At 48.6% G+C, this 26146-nt stretch overlaps 1 protein-coding gene across 3 annotated transcripts in view; it reads left to right on the forward strand.

Annotated features, from left to right (window-relative positions):
• CHST11 (carbohydrate sulfotransferase 11) overlaps positions 1 to 26146 on the forward strand; it is a 237034-nt gene that overhangs the window by 105349 nt on the left and 105539 nt on the right. For 2 of the 3 annotated variants that reach the window (XM_016126991.2, XM_016126992.2), the window contains exon 2: positions 7833 to 7918. In XM_016126991.2, the coding sequence (XP_015982477.1) occupies positions 7833 to 7918 (86 nt within the window). Of the gene's footprint in view, positions 1 to 2066; positions 6611 to 7832; positions 7919 to 26146 lie in introns of those variants that run through there. The other variant, XM_016126993.2, reaches the window with a different exon arrangement.

A 26146-nucleotide genomic window follows, 5' to 3' on the forward strand; every position in this document is an offset into this window, starting at 1 on the left:
GTGCTTTTTGGAAGTTGCTATAACCCTCTGCTCTGGGCCCGTTTTTGCATCTGGGCCAGAATCATCTAAAAAGTGGAGGTGGGTTGACTGCAAAGGCCATTGGTTTTGGTGAGGATATTTGATGGTCAGCCTTCTCCCAGCAGGTAAATGTAATGTATACAGTATCTTTTTCAAAGCTGAATATCAAAGTCCCTCTGTGGCAGGTTTCTATGACGATAAATCTCCTGGATTTTAGATGAAGCTGTGTCTTTTCTCATCCTGAGCTATATACCAAGTGCATTCACCTAATTCTCAGATTTATATCCTTGACCTTCATCTGCCAAAAGTTCAATTCACTTTAATTCTGCAGCCACCTCCCCAGGCTGGGCATGAAGAGCTTTGAGGAATTTACAGTCGGTGGAGAGACTGACATGGGAATTAGCTCTAATAAAGGTTTAGATTATTCCCAAATGAAATAAACCCCCAAATCCCTCAGTATTCTTTAGTGGTTGCTTGTAGGGGCTCCAATAAGGAAACAGATCTGGAAATGGTTTTGAATGGCTCTGCCAGCAGGAATGAAATAGGAAGTTGGAAAATCGAAGTTTGATAATAGTATTAATGAAAACTTAGGCTGATCCGGGCTCCTATCTCAGTGTTTGGGGGCTCCTGAAAGGTCACCTGTGAACACAAGGGTGCCGAATGTCTATAAAGCGCCCCAAGGCCCCGGTTAGTTGGAGAATGCTGGGCCAGTCTTCAGGATTGCCTTTTCATTTGACCTCTTCCAGTTCTGAACATCTGTAAGCTGTAACATGGTTCATCTCAGAGGAGCGGGGAAAGCATGCGGGGCTTGGTCTACCACTCACTAGCTGGGTCATCGGGTACCTTCATCCTCTCTGAGCCTCAGTTTCCTTATCTTTAAAATGGGCGTTATACCACCCACCACCAGATGGTCTTGAGGAATAAGGGAGAGACGCTAGAGTGCTTATAGAACTCCTTTAAGGCTATAGGGTTCCACAAGAATGTATCATTTATTTTGCTTATGTTTTTGTTCGTTTTAACTCCTTTGACTAAGAAGGCCTAATTTCGAGGAAGTCTGGGAGGAAAGAACATGCTAAGTTCTTTGTTCTTTGGCTGTGAGTAAGTGTTTTTGGCCTTGATACCCTTTGGCAGAAAAAATAGCTTTCGGTTAAACCTTCAGGTCGCTTGATCTGTTTTATTTCATTCCTTTGACACAAACGTACCTACTGTGTGCACTAAGCACTTAGGCGGAGGGCAGGTAGAGAGGGGCACACAAGACAGGTGTGGGGCGTGGCTGCCAGATCATAGAGTTGGAGGTCTGAGCCGGCCCAGGAGAGTCCGGGCCCTGCTCTCACAGCCCTCTGGCCATTCTGTCCCCTCGCTGGGCCCAGTTTTCTCCTCTGAAAACGAGTGGGAGTGGCCAGATGGGGGATAAGAACCCTTCGGACTTCTAACATGGGTTTGGATTCTTAATTCTTTTCTGGGCAGGAACAAACGAGGAAAATTAAAAGCAGTGGTTCAGCGTGCCTGAGATAACTGCTTAGGATGGAGCCAACTCCGAGCCAGATTGTGATGGGAGGGACCCTTGGGGCTTCGTGGCTCTCTCCCGCCCCTCCCCACTCTTCCCTTCATTCTGCTCTCTTCTTCCTCCTTCCTCCAGGTCCGAGTGTCCCTTCCAGAGACAGACCCAAAACAAGTAATTCAGGTTCTAGTGATAGCCAGTGACTCAAAGGGAGCTTCTCACTTTGCATTTTAGAGGAGAGTGGTGGCTCTTAGGGCAATGCTGACAGCCAAAGAACAGGAGTAAAACCCTGAAGGAGAGGCGTGGGCACTTCAGGGAGAGGATGGGCTTCTCCCCACTCTGAGACCTTTGAGCCCCGATCCCCTCCCTCCTCCGGTGGAATTCCAGGCCTGAGCACTGGGTGGCCTAGACAAGAGCATTTTGTTCCAAGAACTGCCCCTGTGGCCCATGCTCCCGCAGAGCTAGACACCACCAGCTCTGTATCTTATAAGACTTTTTTTTTGGGGGGGGGTTCCCATATATTTTTTAATTAATTATTATTATTATTATTACGCATTTTTCTATATGAAGAGCCTTGCCATCCAACCAGTGTGCTGGTCTTTGGTAGAGGATTGTAAATTGGGAAGAAATGGAGGGATACCTGCTTCCCAGCTAAGATTTTACTTTTTCTGTCCCAGGCCCTCCTGGCCGTATTCTCCTCTCCCTCCCGCCCCCATTACTGCTTAACTGCCAGCCACCCCCACTATTCTAACTATAGTTCTCCAGGGAGACGTCCCGCTGCCCTCTACTTAGAGATGAGGAATTTTGAGGTGGAAGGGACTTAGGGATCACCTGGTTTTACCTCTTTCCCTGACTTAGGAGAAGTGTGAGGCCCGAGGAGACCTTGTTCAAGGTGAGAGGCCCTTTGGTGGCAGAGCTAGGGGTAGGATCCAAGACTGTGACTTTCCACATGGATGGTTTTGGGTGCCATGTATTAGGCTGTTTCCCATTTTCATTTAATTTCTATAACCACCTTAGAATATAGGCATTATTACTGCATTTCATAGTTGAGCTTTGGCGATTAGGACATTGACCCAATGTCTCAAGACTAGTTAATAGTGAAACTAAGACTTGAATCCAGTCCTGATCGACTTCAGCTCCTCGACCTTCTCGTTCCAAAGGACTCTGCCGGGTGACCAACTTGTCCCAGTTTGCCGGCGACTTTTTTGGTTTCAGCACCAAAAGTCTCCAGTCCTGGGAGTGTCCTCAGTCCCAGGCAACTCAGGATGGTTGGTCACTCTGGTTTCAGTAGGGTGACCTCCAGAGGGGGTTGGGGAGAGCTGTGACACAGTGCCTTTCAGGGCAGGCAGTGGGTCCCACAGCTACAAAACAGAATGGATGGCCTGTCCTTACGGAACGGTTCCCTCTGAGGGGGCTGGGTGTCACTCACCCTTCTAACTTGATGAGGTTGACTCAGACGCTGTCCCATCTCAACATCCTTTTGACAGATGGGCTGGGCTGGGCTGCCCTGAGGCACCAGCATGAATCTGTGCATTTGGAGAAACTGTCTCTGTAATTGCACTGTGGCCCTGGACTCTCAGAGTGTAGGGGGGCGTGTGGGTCTGGGGGAGGACTTGTGCCCAGGCCATTAGCAAATCAGGACATTTGGGAAGTGTCCGAAGTCAGCTGGTTGACAGAGCTGTTCTGCCAATGTAAGGGGCGGAGACCCATTTGGACGGGGTGATTTAGGGGTGATTTAGCGTAGAAGTGCTTTGTTTTGAATGTGGAGGGAAGCAGAGCACTGATTTTTGTGGTTGGAGTGTGTGAATTGTAAAAGCAACTTTTACTGCCTTTGGCATGCCCATAGCATGATAAGGTGATAAGGACCCCGCTGGTTCTAGAAACAGATAGGCCTAGGTTTGAATCCACTGCATGAGCTGTCATTTGCTGGCTCTGTGATATGGGACAAGTTACTTCACCTCTCTGGACTTCTGTTTCCTCGACTGTAAAATGGAAATAGAATGATGTTATTATTATTATTAATTTTAACAGGGTTTTTATGAGAATTACATGAAGCAGTGTGAAAAAAAGGCTTAGCATTATATCGGGCATCTCAGGCACACAGTCCATCCTCAGTAAATGGGTAGTTCTCATGATGATTATTCTAACTATTACTGTATCTTTTTATAAAGCCCGAATTCCAGCCCTGGCTCTGCTACCAGCCACCCTGGGCGAGCGCTTAAGCTCCTGGGTTTCTTTCGTGAATTGAAGGAATTGGACAGTAATCCCTCAGAATTCCAAGTGCCTTTGGTTTTATGAAACGCATTCAAAGGCAAGTTCCACAGCATTTCACTTTTATGTCCTTAGACCTGAATTAATAATCTAGCAACTCCCTTCCACAGGCAGGGTCCCAGGGAGCCACTCAGAGAAGGAGATAGCTCCACCCCTCTGTCGTGAGCTGCCTCTCTAGTCACCTGCTCTCCGCTAAACAGGAGTGGAGCATTCACTGAAAACCAACATGCTTGTCATCGTACTGAAACAAACTCGAGTGGCTTGATTTTCATTTTAGCTTCATTTGTGTACCTTGGAATATGTAGAACTGTTTGTTCCTGGGTCCAAGAAATCATACCATAAATTGAGCCAATTAGATTCTTCCAAAAATAGTCTTGAATTTCATCTATTTGAGTGTAGAAAGAAAAAAAAATGTTTTTGCTAAATAAATCTTGTGATTGAACAGTGCAAGGCCACTGTTCAGTGTTCTCAGGGATTCCTTTCTTAGGGCTTTTAATCATCAGACCTTTCGTTTTCAAAGGAAAAAATAACAGCAGTCTGATGTTACTGGCAGTTTCCTCCAGATATAGCTGGAAGCAAGCTGTCCGGTGTGTGTACAGGAAGCCGTAAATCCTAGATCATTCGCAGACCTCGTTGAGTACCCACTGTGTGCCAAGCACCAGAGAAATGACATGGATGCGACGGAGAGGGTCTGTACATACATAAAGCCTGGCGTCTGATAGGTGCTTGATGAACATGTATCGAAGAAATAAATGAAAGAGTCTAATAGCTGGTAGCTAATAGCTTTGGCCATCATCTCACATTGTTTTGATGAGTCCTGTAACACTGGGTTATGTTTTAAATCACCTGTCCTAGAAGGGGGCCGCCCACCGGGTCTCAGGCCAGGGGGAACCTATCGAGATGTTGGGTGGACTGGGCGCTTGCCGCTGGTTTAGTGCGGCGGCTGAGACCGTGCGCTTCCTGTGTCCGAATCCTGTCTTTGCCTCTCACTAGTCACGAGTCTTCGGCCCGTTCCCTAACCTGGCCTCAGTATTTCCGTCCGTGCAGTGGGGACAGTAGTGGTAGGACCGTTGTGCCCATTCTCTCTAAACGTTAGCTGCCACCATGTGCGTTTGTTGGTAGCTCAGCCTCCTCGGATGCCACTTTTCCTAAGACACACACAGGACAAATACACTCACACGTGTTCTCACACGTAAGTGCATAATTGCCAGCTTTCCTTTTATCTCCCAGGCACACAGTAGGTCCTCATTGCTGTCATTGGACATGAAGAGCCCAGTAGTCAGGTTTGAGTCTAAGCGTGGCAACTTTCCACCCATGTGGCCTTGACCTCGGTCAAGTTCCTGAAGTTAAGGGGGGAGGAGGGTGCTCAGAGAGGTTATCTGTAAAATGCAGGTACTTCCTTCACCGTGTGAAGGATTAAACTTCACCAAGCGCCTGGCACACAGTAAGCGCTCCATAAATGGTGGGATTGTTATCATTCCCATAAAAAGCACACAAGGTCTTTTTGGCTTTTGTGGCCTGGGGTGCCGAAGCTGGTTCACATGGCACCCAATGAAGTCACGGGCAGGGCTGGAGGAGACACCGAGGGCGGACGGCCTCGGGAAAGGGCCCATGCTGCAGGCCCCACACGGTCGAAGCATTTTAAAGGCCTTGTATTAGAAAAATAAACCAATTAAATAATACTGCCCCCCATAAAAGCTGACTTTTAATGGATTTCATGGTCGGGTTTTCTCCGTGGCGGTCCCGCAGCCACAGGTCTGGGTGAGCCTGTCTGCCGCCATGGGGAGAGTTTAATCTTGCATGGCGTGGGCATAATTTTACAAGTTTTATGGCTGTTTTTTTCTCCTCCGAAGTGTTGCTATGTCGCTGTGCGCCGAGGGCAGCTTGCATGCATTTAACGGTTTACCTCGTTTTGGGTGGAAATGAAAAATGAAGTAATAAATTAAAGAAAAACACAACGTGGATTTCCCCCCCTCTTCTCAAGGCAAATGTGGACGAACAAAGGACCAGTGTTTTCCCCCGTCAGCCAGATCAGATTCTAGTGGCTTTTGTGTGTGGACAGTTGCCTGCAGATCGCCTCCTGCCCAGAGAGGGCTGCAGGCCGCAAAGGGTGTGTTGGGGTTCAGACCGCTGACCCTGGGAAGACTTGGGCTCGTTCTCTAGGGCAGAGGCCAGCAGACTGCAGCCTGTGGGCCAAATCTGGCCCGCCGCCTGTTTTTGTGAAATGGTTGGGGGGCGGGGTGGGGGGGGGAATCAGAAGAAGAAGAGCATTTCCTGACATGTGAAAATTACTTGGAATTCAGATTTCCGTGTCCGCAAACGAAGTTGTGCTGGCACACGGCCACACCCATTCATTTCTGCATTGTGCGAGCGGCCGAGTTGGGAGGCGACAGCGGAAAACATATCGCACGAAGCCCAAACACTGTCCGGCCCTCCGTGGAAAGTCCGCCGACTCTGCCCTAGGAAGTAAAGCAGGAGAAAGATAGCGCAGCTGTGACTTTGCTGGAACTGGTGATTTACTCTCCAAGTTTCCACGTGGCTCCGAGTGACACGACAAGAGAGAATCGCATGAGGAGCGGGTTCCCCTGGAGACTTTCCGGAAGTAATCGGCTACTTGTCGAAAAGGCGTCCCTCACCCTTTGGACCCTGAGTTGGCCTCTCACAGAGGTTTATCCCTTTCTGCCCAGTCTTCCCTGTCTGTAATGCTTTTCTGTCAGAGAATCCCGAAGCCTGGCCGAGGTCTGGTAACTGCTTATCAGCTCACCTGGTGACTCAAGAATAGAGCAGTTACCACCTTCCTTCCAGGTGGTGTGGGGATGGGTAAGAGATTTTTTTTTTTTTTTTTTTGGTCATAAATTATGTGCAAATCTTGTTTATAGCTTCAAAAATTTATGACAAACATTTTTTTTTGGGGGGGGGGTTGGCACTCAGTTTAAGCATTATGCAAGTAGTAGTAACGCATTTAATCCTTATGACCAACTTCAAGGAGTTAGGGCCTGTTCCCTTCCCCATTTTACAGGTGAAGAAACAGGCGCAGAAAGGTCGGGTAACTTGTGTAAGGTCACACAGCTGGTGCGGGTGAACCCTCTAGGCTTGTGACAGGATCCGCTTCCCTTGTTCTGTCCATGGCCCCTACGATGTCATTCAACGAACGAATTGCCTCCCGATGTGAGAAAAGGCGCTTGTCCACTTGGCAATTCGTCTTCCCGCCTCCATCCCTCCCTCTTTCCCTCTCTGCTTCCCCTTTCCGTCCCTCCTTCTTTCCTTTCCTCCGTCCTTCCCCTCCACCCTCTCTCTCCTTCCTCCCTTCATTTCTCCTTCCCTCCAACAAATAATTATCAACCAGGCGACTATTAGACACTGTGTGAGGGTGTTTTGAGAACCAGAAGAATGAAAAAAGAGAGGATCCTTTTCCATTTAAAAATCGTTCTTGGTGTCTTCAATACTGTTGGGTTAAGTTCACTGAATTCCTCCACTTTTATTAATTGTAAGTGTCACCTCTGTCTGTGTAGAACTGTGTACCCTTATCCTTGGTGCCTCAAGCTGATACTTGCAGTAAAAACAGCCTAATTTACCAGAGGCTTTGGGGAGGTCGGGCCGCTGACTTACCCAGTGGGAAAAGCCTGCTTGGGGAAGGCCCCGCACCGATCTGGGGAGACCAGATATGCTCGGGGGTCAGGAATAAGGCTGGAACTGATTGTTGAGGGCTGTCGTTGGTCAGACTCACTCTCTTAGAATAACGTTTACACTGTCTTTTCTAAGTAGCTTCATTGTGACGTTTTAGATGCCTGTCTTGTTTTCTCAAAAGTCCGCTGGGAAGAATGTTTAGCATTATTTATGTCCTCTGCGTGTAGAGATGCCTGAACGTTGGGGGAGACGGAATGGCCCCCGACGCCGTTAGATAAAGCTGCAGCTTCTACTCCGAGCCGGTTCTCTCTTTTCCTTCCCTCCTTGTTCTCCTTCCCTCCTCTGTGCCTTTTTCTTTGTCGGACCACAAACCTTTGCCGTTGGAGTCTGATGAGCCTTCACTTTCTTTCCTCAGTCATGCGGAGGAACCCCTTCGGCGTGGACATCTGCTGCCGGAAGGGGTCTCGAAGCCCCCTGCAGGAGCTCTACAACCCGACCCAGGTAAGTCCTTCGAAACACCCTCCTTGTCTCCATGCGTCAGTTGTGTGTGTGTGTGTTGGGGGGGGGTGTAGGGGGTGGGAAATGAACAACTACAAACTTCTGTTCTTTGGGAATTTGAAACTTCCTCGCACTGCCTGGCATTTTCCCTTCAGCGGTTCCTTTCCTGGTCCCTCTTTCTCTATGTAATGGCTCTGAAGTTCTACCGAGAGGTGGTTAGAATTACGGAAGTGCCTCGGCGTAGTGCTGGCCTCAGCTTTCAGACCTGCCCAGGTACTAGTCACAGGTGCCAGCGATGGGACTCTGAAGCTGCAGAGCCGATGGGCTGCGCAGTCACCCCCAAAGAAGGCTCACGTGTGGGTGATCCTTGCCGCCCGGTGCCCACGTCCGATCATTAAAGGCCAGCGATGTCCCAGGAGTCCTGCCTCGCTGCGCCATTTTGGCAAGATGCCCTCATGTGATTGTCATGGTAAATCGGACTTGATTATCAAAGTAAGCTCCGAACAAGGGAAAATGCCCTCTGTGGGGATCTTGGAGCAGAGGGAGGCTCGGTCCCCGTGGGTGTTGATGTGTAGATGCCAAGGCTGGGCCTTTCGTGGGAACATTAATTAGCACTCCACGCAGAGAACTGGCGAGTGAACAATTAGTGGCCTGCGTGCTGACTTTTGATAGCTATCGAGAAAGGAGGGGGAGGAAATTCACTTCTTTGGCTATAGTCTTCGAGCTTTACTTTCTATCAAATTCGTATTTGATGGTATGTCTGTGGACCAGGGTCCAACGTGGTGGAGGAAGATGTTGCTTGGTTCTCAAACGGTGCTGAGTTCTCAGACATCTTGTAAAGGGACGAGCCCGAGGACTTTCTGACCCCGCACCTCTTCCCTGTCTCTCCTTCGCACTCCCTTCTGGAGAAACAGACTCCCGTGTTTGTGCATCATGGGTGGCCTCACCAGGTTAATTCACTCCCCTGTGGGCTCTTCCACTTTGGCCCTCCAATGCGGCTGGGCCAGAGGCGAGCTAACTGCAAACTCAGATTGCCAGAGGCTTTCTTTCCTGGGATCCAGCAGGGAATTAGATATTTGGGTTTTGCTTGGTGGCCAAATAATCTGATTTTAAAAGGCAAGTCTTCCAGCTGGTTCGCACACTGTCCTCGGGAAGAGGTAGAACGAACTTCGACAAAAGGTAGGATTTCCGGTCGGCCGTGTAGAAAAGAACACGCGGTACTGAGATGCAGTCTTCTTGTTGGCATTCTCTCTTCTCACGTCATTGTCCCCTTCAAAAACAACACCGCCGAAGCACGGCTGCTTTTCTGAGGAAGTTCTATGGGCAGCGTGTGGTATCACGGGAAGAGCCGACTTCTAAAGCACATGGCCCTCTGGCCGGAGCTTCCAGACCTCAGGACTGTGTGTATGCTGTTTGCCCCAACCTAACATAGGGCCTGGCCTGTAGCGGGGGCCCCCAAAGATCTGCGATTGAAAAATGAAAGCCGAGGTTCAGATTCCTACTTTACCTCCAACTGGTTGTGCAACCTCGACTATACGATGAGTCCTCCTTGAGGGATTAGGTTAGTTTTCCCATCTCCAGAATGTTGGGAGGACGAAATAACTCTGATGTGTCAGAGGCTGTGTAAAAACGACTCGTCATTGTCATGGTCATGAGAATGGCTTCAATATCGGATGGGGTGCAAAGCCTGGTTTCCTCATTTATAAGCTATGTGAGCGTGGGCGAGAAACTTGACCCCGTGGAGGCTGCTTCCCCTTGCAGGGCCGCATGAGAAGATGTGCCCTCCCCGGTGCCTCCTATGGTGTTTTATTCTCAGAGTCATTCACTCATTTACTCCTTTATCTGCTATTACGAGTGCCTGCTGCATGCGGCTCAATGCCAGGTGTGAGCACAAAAGAGTGAGCAGGGCTGGTGTGATTAGCCTTCCACGTCTGGTTCCTCTTGTTATTCCAGGGTTGACGTGAGTGAGTTGATTGGCAAGTGAGACTCCGCTTGGTCCATTTGTAAATGAATCAAAGGAGAGAACTTTCCTGGGTAGAGGTCATGTCAGCTCTAACTTCCAACTGGGTTATGAGCGCCATCTGGGTGAGATGCTCACTTAGCAGTAGTAGCCTAGGACTTGGGAGGAAAGATGGGGCTGGTGAGGCCGCACTGGGAGCCATTTGTGAGGGCGTAGGTGGCTGAGTCACTGCCCTCCGTCAAGAATGTCGTGGGCAAGCTGTCTGACCCCTCTCACGGGAAACCAGGAAAATGTTCCTGCAGGAAGATCTCCCTGTTTCCTCGGGATGTTGTCCTGGGTTGTTTTTTCTTAGGCTGGTTTCCTTTACAAGCTGCAATTATGTTTCTATTCCCACGCAAGCTCAGTCAGAAACTGTCTTGGTGATCATTTAGGCTGCCGTGGGCCAGAGCGTTAAGGGGGAAGAAAGGAGTGAGCACTCCTGCTGAGTTTAGTTAGGTTTTGTGTCCATGAGACACTTAGAAACTTTACACCTGATCGGGCTTGGTTGCAGTTTCTCATGTTTCCCAACCAGCCAAGCTTTTGAAGCTGCTAAGCCTGGACCGATGTTATCACAGAGGCAGATGACAACTCCTGTAATTGCTAGAAACCAAATTGCTCCTGCAGATGCCATTTGTCCTTTTGAGGCCAACCGGTTATTTGGGTTCGATATATGATGGTGAAAACAGGAACCATTTATTTCAGATAAGAAACCAACATTATGGCAAGAAGGGCACATTCTTGTTACCATGAACTGGCGCAGTAGACTTGGGTCCCCGGTCCCTGGGCCATGGACCAGCACTGGTCCATGGCCCTAGTGGGAACTGGGCCTCACAGCGGGAGGTGAGCGGCGGGCCAGCGAGCGAAGCTTCATCTGTGTTTGCAGCCGCTCCCCAGCGCTGGCATCACCGCCTCACATCCACCTCACGTCATCAGGCATTGGATTCTCATAGGGGCACTGGTCTCTGGTGCCAAAAAGTTGGGGGACAGCTGCCGTAGATCAGATGTTTATCTAAATGTTTATAAATATCTCATCGAATGTGTATAATAAGCCTCAAGCTAGGCATTACACCCCTATTTTATATATGGGAAAACTGAGGCTGAGCTTATACGACTTGCCCAAGGTCATACAGCTACTAAGCAAAGATTCAAACCCAGGACAAACTCCAATTCCATTTATCTCTATGCTATACTCATTGTTGCCAGCAAAATTCTCTTGGCAGAAATTACCCCATCTTCTCTCCCCCACCCCCCCCCCACACAAAAAAAATATCACACCCACATTTTCATTGGACCGAGGCTTAAAACTCCCTTGGGAAAATTGGCTATAATCTGATTTTAGTGTCCAAGGTTTTTTGTTTTAGTGCCTTGTAAACCTCTAACCATTAAAACAACAATTGGTTAAAAAAGTTTGTAGTTGATATTCTTAGAAAAACTGCAGTCTGATGTCTTATAATTTTCCCGGTTCTCTGCTGTCTCCGTGGCCCCAAAATAAAACGTAATTGCCGATCAGATCAGCTGGCGTCAAGTCACTGAAAGTTCAGGAGTTGCCAACTGCACATTTGTGGGCCGAGCACATCTGCGGGCTGCCCTGGCTCAGCCCAGCCTCCCAGGGCAGCACGACGATGTCAGCCATTAATAGGTCATAATTGCCCCTAAATGCCAGCGAGGGCGAGACGGCTTGCCCTTCTGCCTCGCCCGCCGCCTGGTCCTCTCGTGGGTCCCTGAAGTCTTCCCAGCATCACTCATGTGGTTCAGCCCTGCCCTGCCTGGTTCTTTCTTTAGCTCTCCTCCTTGCTCTGTGATTACCACGTTCCCAGAAGACAGATGCACAGCCCAGGGGCTGACCAAAGAAACCGTGAGCACTGAGTCCGAGAAGCTTGCGTGGGGCTGTCCTCGATCCCGTGGGCTGCAGTCATTCCTAAGGGGGTCTCTGAGGACCGGTCGATATTTTATTATTATAATAATAAAATTGGATCCTTATCGGTCCAGTCTTCAATATGTTAAAATACATTTACTTCTCCATAAGGTAGGCTCTGGGTGGGGTGGGGAGGATGGAGAGAGGGAATGAGGGGAAGAAGGAAGGTAGGGAGGAAAGAAAAAAAGGGAGAGAGAAAGGTACTAGTCATTGAATGAATAATACATGTCCGTGACTATTTTAGGTGTTTTTCACACATATCTCATTGAACCTTAACAAACAACTTTGAAAGGAAAGTATCTCATAGCCCCATTTTTCATAAGTTATCTGAGGCTCAGAAGGGCTGAGCAATTTATCAAGGTCTCACAGCTCCTAAATGATCAGGCTGCGTCTATCTGACCTGGCAAGATTGTAGGAGGATGAGAGCTGATCACTTTATCTTTCCCGGGTGGAAAAAATGCTTCTCTGAGGTTCTCTTTCCCAGTGATTCAAGCCGAGACCTGGGATGTGCTCAGGGTCATTGGAAAATTCCCAAAGCCAAGGCCAAGGCTCATGGAATGCACAGTAGTCGTCCAATAAACAGAACCTGATGTTTGGAGAGACCTTTGTCTGCTGTCTGTAGTCAAGCTTAACAGGAGTCCCCTGCAAAAACTCCGCTATGGGACAGACAGCACACATTGGTGACGTTGGGAAGCTGAGATCATTGCTTCAGGTGAATGTTCTAGATGGATAAAAACTTGACTTGTCTAAGGAGGGGCAGGGAACTCTCCTAGCACCTACTGAAAGGGCTTTCTCAGCAACACTTGACCAGGTTTGTTTCTCCTGCAGACATTTGTAGGATAAGCCAAGGAAAAAGACATGGGGAAGAGAGGCCCGTAGGTATTAGAACAGGATAAGTGCTGTGTGATGGAGGCTTTTGACAAAGTTATGGGAGAATCGGTAGTGAGTAGTTAACCCTTTGAGGTGGAAGTCTCAGTGGGAGGCTTTATAGAGGAGGTGGCATTTGAGCCAGGCCTTCGAAGGCGCATTGGACTTCACCTGACAGAGAGGAGGGAACGGCGTCACAGAGGGGAGGAACGGCAGGAGCAAGGACCACGGTGGGGACAGTCCGTGACGCGGTCGTGGAATAGTGAGGAGTTTGTCGCTGGAGTGAAGGGGTGTGTTTGGTGCTGGTTGGAGAGGCGGCAGGAAGAGAGGTTGGTACCAGGGGGGTCATGCTTTGCCGCGATTCCGCAGGGTTGAGTCTTTACCTGCCGGCAGGATCGGTGGTCCCGAGGAGCCCACAGGAGATGCTGTGCAACTTACGAACCGGCTTTTGCTTCTGACTCAGCCGCTTGTGAACAGTGGGGCTTCTTTGAGGCAGGTCATGTCCCCTCCTTCCTGCAACGTCCTCCTCTATGAAATGAAGGGGTCGGACCAGATCCGCGGTTCTCAACCCCAGCTGCACATTAGGGCCACTCAGGGAGCCTAGCAAAAAAAAATGTCAGTGCCTAGACCTCACCCCAGGGAATTTGATTTTATTGGTTGGTCTAGGGTAGGGCCGGGATGTCTGTATTTTTCCCAGTTCCCTGGGTGATTCTGATGGGCCGCAGAGTTCCGGGGCCCTGGGTTGAAGGGTCTGGGAGGACCCTTCCAGTTCTACAGCTCCCGGATTCTCATGTAACGCATGACCCATTGTGTGAAAAACAGCTCAGAGCGCTGAGGTAGCTCCTCATCATTGCCGCTGTCTTTCTATGAAGCCCCCATGTCAGTCTTGTGCACTTGGCCTCACCTGCTGGGATGAGGTCACGTTCCCTCAGGTGCTCCCCAGGAGGGTGTGTGGGTCCATGTCCTGAGCACTGGAGACTCGGTCAGTATAATGTGGACAAAGCCAAGAAGACAGCCTGAGTACCGGGAGGAGCCCTGTGTAAGGACACTTGAGCCCTACTCTGTTCTCAGTCCTGTAAGAAGCAGGACCCAGACGTGTTCCAGGCCGGGCGCTTCTGAAGGATCAGCAACCATCTGATGAACGAGCGAGAAGGGGAGAAAGGGCTCTCTGCCTTTCGAATTGTTGTTTGGGAAAAATGATGCCGAATGGTTGTATACACTGGGGAAGGCAAGAAAGAGCAGACATTGTCCAGCCCCCAACTCTGGTCAATTAATCCCCTCATTACCAACCACCTGGTAAATGACGAGTCCGTCTAATTATCTTGCTTTGACCCAACAGCTGTCTACCAGCCAAAGAGGGATTAATTGATTTAGTTGTGGACCGACTCCTTATGCAAAGATATTACTTACTGTCTGTCTAGCAGAACGGCAGCTGGCTGACAAAGATGAAATATTGCATTCACTTGATCTTACACACAGCGCTTGGGAGAATGTTTCATTATTAATCGCGAATTACAATAGATGAGTGAAGCTCACTGCGAAAACCAGGGACAATGGGCCGCCTCTTTTACCTTGGCCAGTGGGCTCAGTTATCCTTAAACTGGGGGAGGTACCCCGGTCGGATTTCCAGTCGAGCCAGGGCAGATGGAGAGTCGAGTCAGACATGGTTTGAGTCAGAGGAGAGGGCTGGATGCTTGAAGGAACTGGGGGATCCCAGACCTGGGGCAATTCCTTAACCTCCCCAAGCACTCTTTTCCTTCTCTAAGGTAGGAGTGAGATACCAGTGTTGCAGGTTTGTGAGATTCCACATCATGTATATAAAGCACCTAGGACAGTGCCAAGAGCAGAGGTGGCATTAATCAGCCATTATTGGTAACCCGGGACTTGTCTTAGGGGGTCTGGGGCCAGGCTGTGCCCCTGTACTATAGGCTTAGATATTTCGCAGATGCACACTTGGAATTTTGTTGAATAATAATAATAAGATAGATGATTTCCTCTTGCCTGGAAGCTACTGGCTATTCATTGTGAGCACTTCCTAAAATGTTTGACTTACGTTTTCTGTCTGATAGACCCTGTTGTTAGTAAGCTTGGTGTGCTTATTTATAAAGGCCATGAGTGCCTCTGTGTGAGGGTGTGTGTGTGAGTGTGCACGCGTGTGTGCATGCACAGACTCAACCCACATCCTGGAAAATGGGCGTAGACAGCTGTTACATTTAAAGGTCTCCCGTGGTTGTGTTGGTCATACCCCCAGTACCTAGCTAAGCGCCCAGATAACAGTTGTGAAGTAAGACCCACCCCTGGGCCAAGCTGACATGATGCCATCCGCATTCATTCAGGCCGTCTGTATAGGCGGTTGTTCTGTTTGGGGAAGCCTAATTTGACCCGATGTATTCAGATCTGGGGAGCAGACTCAGTGCCCTGAGGGGGTTCTTCTGTGTCAGTCTGTGTGACTCTAATCTGGTGCGTTTCATCTAGAGAAGGTCATTCGAGTGACAAAACGACCTCGGCGATTTCCAGATGGTAACACAGCTGTAAAATCTGCCGTTTTCGGAAGTTATTTCCCAAATTACCCTCAATTATAAGAGGCCTTGACATAATTTGATTTTTTTTTTTGTAAATTACACAACTTAAGGAGCTCAGAATGGATAGAGTTGAAACAAAGCCCTGGCTTGTTCTCTCTCAAATTCTCTATAGGAGAGACCTGGGCAAGAGTGGGCCATCCCTCCCTGCCTTCTGTCCCCCGCCTTCCCTCTGGTGAAGTTGGCCCGCAGGTCTGATGGGAAGAAAGATTCCTACCACCCCCCACCCCTGCCCTGTCCCCCACCCCACCCCACGATCTCCCGCTAATTACTGTGAAATCAGGGGCAAAGAGTTGAACCTTTCCCAGCATTGGAAACCTTGTTTGTAAAGTAGGAATAAAGTACCAACAGTTCAGTTAAGGATTAAATTAGAAAATATATAAAAAGTTTCAGGCGCATAATGAGATGCTCAGTAAATTCTGGCTTTTTTTTTTTTTTTTTTTATTAGCTCAGATGAAACCTTTAGGAACTTCTCCCTGGTTTTTTACCCGCTCCAGGCTTAGGTTAAAGCTTGTCCTTCTAAAACAGTGCTGCTGACTCACGATAAAATGTGACTCACAAGCGTAATTTGAAATTTCCTAGCAGCCACCTTTTAGAAAGTAAAAAAGAAAACAGGTAAAACCCATTTAAATAGTATATTTTATTTAATCCAACATATGTAAAATACAATCGTTTTTACATGCAATCAATAAAAAATTATTAAGCTGTTTTCCTTTCTTTTGTTTATACTAAGTCCTTGAAATCTGACGCGTATTTGACACATCTCAAGTCAGACTGACCGTGTGTCGTGTGCTTAGCAGCCGCATGTTGCTGGTCACTGCCCTAGTGGACATTCGTGCTGAAGAGGTGACCAGAGAGCTTCGAACCCCTGGAGGCACCGAGGCAGGAGGTTTCCTGGGACCCGGGGAGGTCCCTGGTGTGATGAGCGTGGTCTCAGCCCCAGGCTGAGGCCCGATGTGCCCCCTACAACATCCTTCTGGAAGTGTACGTGCCCCTACCGTGGAAGGAATGACACTTTGAATTCCTAGATTCTTTCTGGAGACTAGCATGTGACAGGGGTGGGGAGGGCTGGATACTTGAGGGAACCGGGTGGGAGAGAGGGGCCGCTGGGGCCAGACCCCGTCCCTAGTCCCTCCGCGCTTAGCCCTCATTCCGCCCTGTTTCTTCAGTTCCTTCCTGTCTTCCCTCCTCCCTCCCCTTCCCCCAGCAGGGAGCACAGCAGGAGCTCAGGAGACAGGCTGGGAATGAAGCGAACGGAAATTCTGTTGCGCCCTCTCCCCCCTCCCTGATTTATTGCACACCTACTGAATACGTTTCCCGGGGCCCCTGGGACAAAGGGCCACGCCCTGGGCGGCGTCAGTAACAGACCTGTACTGTCTCACAGAAGGCCAAGGTCAGGGCGTTGGCAGGGTTTGTCTCGTCTGAGGGCCCTGAGGAAGGACCCGTTGCATCCTCTCACCTGGCTTCCGGTGGTTTGCCGGTGACCTTTGGCATTCCTTGGCTTGGGGAAGCGTGACCTCGGTGTCCGCCTTCGTGTTCGTTCACATGGTGTTGTCCCAGTGGGTGTCCGTATCCAGATCTCCCCCCTTTTTTTTTTTTTTTTAATACAGACATCAGTCACTTTGCATTAGGGACCCACCTTACCCCAGTGTGACCTCATCTTAACTAATTACATCTATAAGGACCCTATTCCCAAATAAGGTCATGTTCTGAGGTTCTGGGGCTGTGACTTTAACATATGAATTTGGGAGAGACACAGTGCAATGCATGAAGCCTACTGTGCGCATCGCATTGTGCTAGATGCCCGCCTGGGCTCTGCTCGTTCACGCTCCCACAGGAGTGGCAGGCCAGTAAACTGACCATTACCAAATGACGTCCTGCGCGAGTTTGGTGCGCAGTGTCGCGGGGGTGTAGCGATGGACCGTTTACCTGGATTCGGCGTGCGCCTGCAGCGGTGCGTGCATACGTGTGGGCCCAGGGGTGTGCATAGCCTTGGCCATCCTGATGGAGCAAAGGCACAGGAGAGGTGGTAACAGCTGGCTGCGCCCTTCCTTTCAGTCAAAAACCAGCAAAGGGGGGAGGGACACACTGACTCTCAAGGGACTGAAGCGTTGTCCCTGTCCGTGCCCCTCTGGTTACGACAGGCAGACCAGGGTTCATGAACACTGAGCTCCTCCGTCGCTCCTAGAATTCTAGACATGTCGGCAGCTCCAGAGTCTCCAGCCGATCTTCCACTCTTCAAGACCTATATGACCATGACCATGACCATGCCGGGGAAACACGGCCCGCTTGGCCTTGTCCCAGCCTTGGCAGGTGTTGGGCAGCCCCGGAACGAAGCTAGCCCATCTGGAACATGCCACAGGGGTGTGACGCCCAGACAGGCTCTGGTGGTGCCTAAAACGGCCTGTGGCAGTGTTTCCTTGTCTTCGTCTTAAATCTGAGTTTTACAGCCACAAAGGCCGACACACACTTCTGGCAGGCGTTTTGGATACCGGGGAGACTGCTCTGTCTGTTCCCGTCTCCAGCGTGTTCTCTACGGGGTATCTACAGACATAGCCACGGAGAGACAACGTCCAGGCAGTGTCGAGCTTGGCTCTGAGAGCCTGGCTTGGACCCAGGCCTCACAACCCGTCCTAGTGTTTGGGGAAAAGTTCTGAGAGAAAGAGGAAAATCTGAGGCCACATGGCCTAGCAGTGGTCAGAGCACGGGGCCTGGGGACCAGCCGACCTCGGCTGGAATCCCAGAGCTACCACCTGCCAGCCGTGCGACTTGGGAAAACGTCTTACCTTCTTCTCTGTGCCTCGGTTTCCTCTGCTGCACAATGAGGATGATGCTAGCACCTACCTCTTAGGGTTCTGGTGGGGATTAAACAAATGCAGACGCGCGAAGTACTGAGCGAGGCCCCCTAAGTGTTTGCTGCTGTTAGTATTATTCATTGCTGCTGTTATTATTATTAAAAAGCCAGAAGAAGCAAATGAGCCCTGGGGACGAGTGAGCAAGTGGAAGTTCAGGTCACTTGGAAGACGAGCTCCTTCTAGCCGATCATCTTCCCCCCTGTTCAAAGGCAACTCCGCCTTTTCAAGCAGGGTTTCTCAGCTTGGGCTGCACTTTAGACCCGAAAAAAAAAAAAAAGGAGATTTAAAAAACACCAGCGCTCAGACCACACCTTTAACCTCCTAGATCAGAATTTCTGTGGCATCGGGGTATTCTAAAAGCTCCAGTGTGAAGCCCAGTTGGAGCTCCCACTGCTCTAGGCTGTGTCACTCAGACAGGTTTGGGGACCAGCATCCTCAGCATCGTCTGGGAGCTTGTTAGACATGCAGAACCTGGGGCCTCCCCCTCGGCCTGCTGAACATAAACCTGCATTTTACCAGAGTCCCAGGTGGTCTGCACACGCTAACTAGAGAAGGTCCCTGCAGGGACAGCCCGGTCTCTGGGGGCTCCTAGAAGAAGCACCTGTTCATGCATCAGATAACAATGGACAGGTGATTTGCAGGATTCAGAGCTGATCTGGGCTCCCTTGGGCAGCCACAGTTAGAGTTTGTTCTCTTCGTGGGTTGGGCTGTTCCTGATCTCACTTTGTCAAAAAACAGGAAGGAGGAGCCCAGAGTAGGCCCCCATGGACCCCACCCTCACTCCAGCCTTTACCTCCAAATGACATTTTGAGGTATCATTCTCCCCACCATGGGTCAGATACCTATTCTGGGCACTTCAGTTTCTTTATCTGTAAAGTAGGGATAACAGCAGTTCTTACCTCTTTGGATTATGAAAATCTAATGAGTTGATTTGTGTCAAGTGCCTAGAACAGTAGCTGGCACAATACACAGTCAAATTATGTCAGCGAAGATTATTTTTTTGCCTGTATGTTTTCATCTTTAAAAATTCCCCCTATTCTTTCTTCAAAAAAAACAAAAAACAAAAATAGTATAATCACAACTTGGGTCCTAGTAACTGCCTTGTAAGAGAAGCTTCCTCTGCCCACTGACTTTTACAGTCCCTCACATTCAAGCAACTGGTTGTTGCTTTTCAAACGCTTCACTCCCCATTTTATAGATGGGGAAACTGAGGCACAGAGCGGTGTTGTTGTCATTTAAGGTCACACCTGCCAGGTCACCCAGTCTAGTCGGGGAGTAAGTTACAGAGCCATGATTCCATCCGGCTTGGGAGCCTGTGGCTGTTGGGACCAGACCACTTCCCCCAGCTCAGCTGACACAGAGATCCTTTGACTAAGGTGACTGGAACTCCTATAAGTCTCAGTTCACTGGTCCTTAACTAGAGATGCACTCCCTCCTCTGCGAGAACCTGTAAATGGGCTGGCTCCATGCCTGCCTTCGGTAGGTGGCCAACTGGAATTAAATGTGGGTGAAGCCTGCTCCAGTCACGCCTAGGTGAAGGGTGCAGGCTTGGTCTCGAGCCGGCTCCCTCTCCCTTGATGCTGCCCCAGCAGGCAGGATGTGGTAAAAGTGAGCAAGGATGTTGGGATATGTGTCTACCTGTGTCATATAGCAGCAGCTTCTCTCTGCTGCTTAACTTCTCAACCTCTCCCAGAAACTCACTCAGACCTGTCATGAGCCAGGCGGCATCCTTGGACCAAGAACAAGATTGCTCAGACCAGAGAGGGTGCCTGAAATAGGGAAGTTGCAGGAAGTACTTCTGTAGGTTTAGGAGTTGGGAGGCTGCTTTTAGATGTTCCTGTTTTGAGCTCTTCCCTGCCTAGGTAGGCACGGTGACCATTTGTAATTTTCTCCTCAAGCCGGGTCCTTGCTGGAAGCTCAGTGGAGACACCGTGGGATGGCCATCTTTCGTCCGCTCGTTGGAGTCCCAACCAAGAATCAATGTTCACTCAGGAGTCAGGATGATTTTGGTCTCTTTCCTAATAACAGGAAGCACAGAGCCAGTGAAAGCAAGCTACAAACGGGCAGCCGGGGAAGGCCGGGGCGGGGACGGCCCGCTTTGGGGAAGGTTGGCCACAATGCTAGGTAGAGCCACTGGGCCTCTATTGGGTCGATATTGGTTCTACAGCCTTGCACAGACATCTAGCAGTAACTAGTAGAAAGAATTATAGGAAAGAGTTAACTCGGCCCCAAACTCTGTTATCACTAGGTAAGGAATTAATAACTAAACTCACACTAAGCCCTTGGCTTTTGCAGATGGAACATTCCGGGTTCCACTTTTCAAGAGCAACCTGGAAGTCCAGTAACAAGGGACAAGTGGTCATCTTTGCAGGGGGAAAAGTTTGAATCAGAGGAAGCCCGTCCGTCAGCTCATAAGTGAGCCCACTCAGCCCAGCCTCTTTGTAATTCTATAATCATCATTCTTGGAGAACCTTTATTCCAGGACTGATGGAGCTGCTTGAAAATTTTACTGCATTTTGTAGGAAAATTGCATGCTAGAGTGACATTTGGGAATTAAGAGGCCGTCTTGGGACTTGTCCCTCAAAGGTATTTTGTCACCACATTGACTGGCTCACAAATGGTACCCCCACTTCCTCCTACTCACTACATTGGGGCTCTCTCATCCATAGGACAGTTAATCTCAGTTTAGAATCTCAGCCTTGCTCTCAGTAGGTTTTTCCTCATTTTGCGGGATAAATGAACCGGTGTCTGAAAAGAAATGTGACTTCCATGAGGAATTGGCAGGCACCGGGGCAGTTCGCTGTAAGTCGCTGACGTCCAGTTATTCACAGTCCTGGGAGAAAGGGATTGACTAAGAAACAGAAACATGCAGATCATTTCCAAACCTCATGTTAATCAATAGCCTTCTCTCCCAACATGCCTTTAACCAGTGCCAAAAAAAATGGGCTGATTCATCTCTCTCCTCAACGCTGAGATCCTTAGAGATCAGTAAAAGAGGGCTAATTTGCCAATCCTTATTTTAATGAGAAGCATCTAGAAGAACTGAGATTTTTTTTTTTTTTGTAATTACCCATTCAGAGTAAAGTGTCATTTTTCTTGAGCAAGTGGCAAAATGAACTTATGTTTTTTTGCTTGGTTTGTTCTTTTGTCTTATCAGAGCACAGCATATAACACTGTGATTATCTTTTTGCTAAAAAGCAAAAAATTATTGGAATTCGGGCCTACATAATCTTGAAATAAGAATCAAGAGCCCGGAGAATGAGTCATTGCAATTGATAATTGAGTCTCCTTTCCTCAGGGTATTATGGTGTAACTCAATCAAGGGGAAGAGTGATAAGTATCTTGTTAAGATAAGGCCTTGCCAAAAACAGCCCCTGGCAAATTGCTACCATTTGTTATCCAATTAGTGCAGAAGGTGTAGTCTTTCTTGAGCCTAAGAAACTCTGCTTGTCTTTATCAGTTCAGTTGTTCAAATTTAACTTGCTAATTAGCAGCTCCAAATCCTGGGCAAACCTTGGAAGGTGGTGGTACCTCTGATCTCAAGCTTTACACAGTGGGATCCTGGGAAATCCCACAGGCCACTGCCACCAGATGGGGGGCACCTTAATCAAGGCCTAGGGTGATCAAAGCCAAGCCAGCCTCAGAGGTGAACGTGGGAGGCAAGAGCTGCTAAACCCAGTTAAAGGGACCACAGCAGACATTTGTTCTTCCTCTCTGGTGCTGTCCCTGACCGTACCCTTAACCCAAGATCTGCAGTTACTTGCTTCCTAAACTCTGGTAGGCAGAATGGCCGCACGAAATACGTTCATAAGCCTGGGAACCTGTGAATATGTCACCTTACGTGGCAAAAGGGACTTTGCAGATATAATTAAGGGAAGGATTTTAAGATGGGAGATTATCCCAGATTATCCGGAAGATCCAGTATAATCACAAGGGTGATAAAAGAGGGTCAGAGTCAGTGCCAGCGATGGAGGCGGGGTGATGGATGGAAGCAGGAGTTCAGGGTGATGTGAGGATGAGGCCGGAAGCTGGGAAAGGCACAGAAATGGATTCTCCCTCAGGGCCTCCGGAAGGAGCTGCCAACACCTTGACTCCGACCTGTAAGGTCCAGAACAGTAAGAGAATAAAGTTGTGCTGTCTGAAGCCACTGATTTTGTGGTAATTGGTTACAACAGCAATAAGGAACTAAAACGTGTCCCACGTCCAGATGCTGGGTCTGTGTTGCCGGGAGAAGAGCCACCGATGACCTCTGCTTTAGACAGTGCTGAAAGGCAGAAGCCCCAAGTTCAAGTTCTAGCCTAACCACGCTACAAGGCTGTCCGTGAGCAAGTCACGAAGGCTCCTGGGACTCAGGTCCCTCGCCTTTAAAAATGGGGATAGCAATGCCTCCCTCAAGAAATAGGAGAGCTGTGTGTAAACTGTAGAGTACTGTGCCTAATTTGGTTATTAGTGTTTCGTCGCTGATGCACAGTTGTGATCTGGGCTACCTGTGGTAGATAAAGCACTTGATGTATAAAACGTTGGGCGCTGGCAAACCAGCTCGACCGCCTGCAGTCGCATTATAAAAATCAAGGAAAGACGGCTTAATTTCAATTATGTCCATCTTATTTTGGGTTATGAAAGAAGCATCAGCCTCTCAAAGCTTCCCTTCACTGCCATGAGAGGTTTATCAAGCAACAATGCCTTCGGTTTAGCCCAACTTGATCTCCATTCTGAAAAATGCAAATGAGCGAAATGACTGTGATGAATGGGGGCTCCCGAGAAACATGATGTGTCTGGGGGGGGGTGGGGAGGAGTGAAACCTGGAGGCTTTCTGGAGGGAAGATGGGTGGGAAATGAATTGCCGAGCTCGATCACAGAATGGTGGTGAATAAAAGCATTGTACTGAGCAATTATGAATCTCATTAAGATGCACTTAGTTTCCACCCCGCTACTATGGGAATTGTCAGAGCCATTATGTGCAAACCTCAATTCTGAGATTTGAAAAAGGGGTCAATACATAATTGGCAGGTGAAGAAAAAGAAGGGAGATGGTTTGAAACAATAGGTATTAAATGGTGGTTGCAGCCAGGAAGACGAGCATCTAAAGAGGCGGGCGCCCTGGTCCTTTGAGGCTGAATGCGTGTGGTCTCAGAATCACATACAGGCCACGTGGATGGTGCTTTTGGTGCCCTTAAGAGGCCTTCTTGCAATCAAAGTTAGAAGTTTGGTACTCAGGATATGTTTGCCTAATGAATGATTTGGTGCTTCCCCCATGTCTGTCAAGTGAGCAAATGAATGAACAAATTTATAAGCCAATAATTCACGTAAAATGAAGATGATATTAGTACCCACCTTGTATGGCTGGTGTGAGACTTCAGTGGAGTAATGTATGTCAAACCCTCAGCACAGTGCCTGGGACTAGCAGGCACTCATATTTAGCTCGTATTGTTATTGTGTGTTGGTCAGCTTGGACTGCCATGACGAGATACCACAGATTGGGTGGCTTAAACGCTAGGCGTTTATTTTATAAGTTCTGGAGGCCGGACAAGATCAAGGTGCTAGCAGGGCTGATACCTGGTGAGGACTCCCTTCAGGGCTGATAGAAGCTAGCTGACATGACCTCTTCTCTGTGCGAGTGGAGAGGGAGGGGCGAGGGAGATGGAAATCTGGTGTCTCTTCCGCTTCTTCTAAGGACACCAAGTCCCATCACATTAGGGCCCCGCCCGTATGACCTCATTTAACCTTAATTACTTCTCAAAGGTCCTGTCTCCAAATACGGTCACAGGTTGCTGGGCTGGGGCACAACATTTGTATTTGGGAAGGACATGGCTCCATCCATTTATAGTACTGGTGCAGGCTGAAACTGTCAAAGCAAAGTATCCAAATAATAACTTCGTGGTTATCGGACCCAACCTCATCACTAAGCTGCTGCTACACAAAACCTTTGAAATCACTGGAATCACTTTTCGCTGGGGTGAGAACTTGTCGATGCCCCAGTGTTCCGGGAACTCGGATGGACTTCCACAACCTGTGTCATTCCTGTGGGGTAGCCTTGACTCTGCTCTTCAAAGCCTCCGCAGGTCATCCTTCTACTCTCTACTCTTAGTCAAATAGGCGACTCAAGAATGCAATTTTTTTTCTTAATAAAAAGCAAAACAAAACAAAACAAAAAACAAAAAAAAAAAAAACAAAACCTGAACTATCCCTGCAAAGGCTTCCATGAAACAGATGCCTTGGGAGTAGAAGTCGACCGTGTGAACCTACGTGGGCGCTTCTCGATCTCATTTCTTTTTCTATCCTTTTCATCTCCAAATCTGCCTGGAAGACAGTAAAAGCTCATTAATGTAAAACCTGCTAATTTAGAATATGTAACATTTCTTCCAAGTTCGCCAAGAAGAAGGAACTTGTGAAGCAAATGGGTAGTGAGAACATAATTAGAAAAGACGAATCTTACAGAGCCGGAGGTACTTAGAGATGGCACTGACCTTTCCCTTGGTGGCTTGTTTTTTTTTTTCAGTTGAGGAAATTGAGGCCCAGTGTGCACACGTGGCTCCTCCAAGCTCACACAGTAGGGCTGTTCCCCCTCGCCTGAAGGGACACCAGCCTAATTCGCCGTGCCTTGTGTATTTGTGAGAGACACAGGCACTTTGTCAGCCGCGGGTTCTTTTTACTAGTATTAAAAGTGCATTTAAAAAAATATTCTGCATTTCAGGTTTTCCACTAATTATGACTGGCCTTCTCCCAAGTTAGTTTGAGCTATTTTGGTGAGGTTTTATAGTTATTTAATAATAAAAGCTTTTTTAAAAAAACTTCATAAAACCTTCTATACAATTCATTCTAATCAACACTCCGTCTTACAATTATGTCACCAACAACTTCTTTTTAAAAGACAAGAACTTTTGTCTATTCATGTTAACCTTGAAAGCAGCATTCACCGAACCCCTGAGAAACAAGAAGTGTAATACTTTATAGGATCGGGGCAGAGCGAATAAAATAACGCATGCGAAAGATTTCTGTACCTTTGGGAAGCATATACAAATGCTTTATGTTTTTCTTAATTGCCATTTCTGGCTTGGGCAGCCCCCAAAGACTGGTCAAAATATATTTGTGGATGCAAATGCAGCATTTCCTAGGACACTCCCCAAGGAATCGGCTGATTTTCCATGTGATTAATAAAGTAAACAAGATGCCTTTTTTTTTTTTTTTAAACTTAAATCAGACTGTAACTGCCAGGGGACTGGAATGTTCTCAGCAGCAGATCAGCGCATTCTCTGTCTGGAGTCAGACCTATCAGGGAGCCAGACTCCAGTCAATAGATTATTTAGTGAGCCCAGGTTCAGAGTCCCGGGGAGGTGGACAAAATTACAGAATGTTCCTTAGCCTTGGGACTTGAGGAATTCTCTGCCAACAGGCATGGAACACTCCAAGTACTGGGGAAGGGCGTCTTATTCTCTCCTTCCTGGGGATTTAATGTGTCTTCACCTGCAACTCAGGATTATGGAGGATTAAGGCTTATTGCCAAATGTCTTCTCAGCATAAAGTCGATTCGGTCCTCGGCGGGTGATGATGATGATGATGGTGCTGGCGGTGGTAGCAGCGGTAGTCGTCGTCGTTTTTAGCATTCCTTACACACTTATTTCGCACCAGGCACTATTCTGGTGCTTTGCACACGTTATCCCAGTCCTCACGATGCTTTAAGGTAGAAACTCTCTTTGACAGATGCTGATGATGCCAAGACTCGGAGAGGTTAATCACTTGTCTTAGGTCACCCAGCCGGCCAGTACTCACAGTGGGAGGTCACCCGTCTCATGCCCCTTACCCTCTTCACTGCTGCCTGGCACACTGTCGAGATTCTAAAGAGTCCCTGGACACATGCCACTCCCTTTCCCGTGACTCAGAGGGCTCGAGGGGTATGTGTCAGGGCCCTAGCATCCGCCATTAAGTCTGAGGTCCGGAGACAGGAGCCTGCGTTCTCCTGCTTAATCCCAAAGGTCTCATTCTCCCCGTGTTTCCTTTAGGGGCCTCTCTCTCCAGC

The sequence above is a fragment of the Rousettus aegyptiacus genome, unplaced genomic scaffold (genome assembly GCF_014176215.1).
Source record: "Rousettus aegyptiacus isolate mRouAeg1 unplaced genomic scaffold, mRouAeg1.p scaffold_m13_p_2, whole genome shotgun sequence".
NCBI classification, from domain to species: Eukaryota; Metazoa; Chordata; class Mammalia; order Chiroptera; family Pteropodidae; genus Rousettus; species Rousettus aegyptiacus.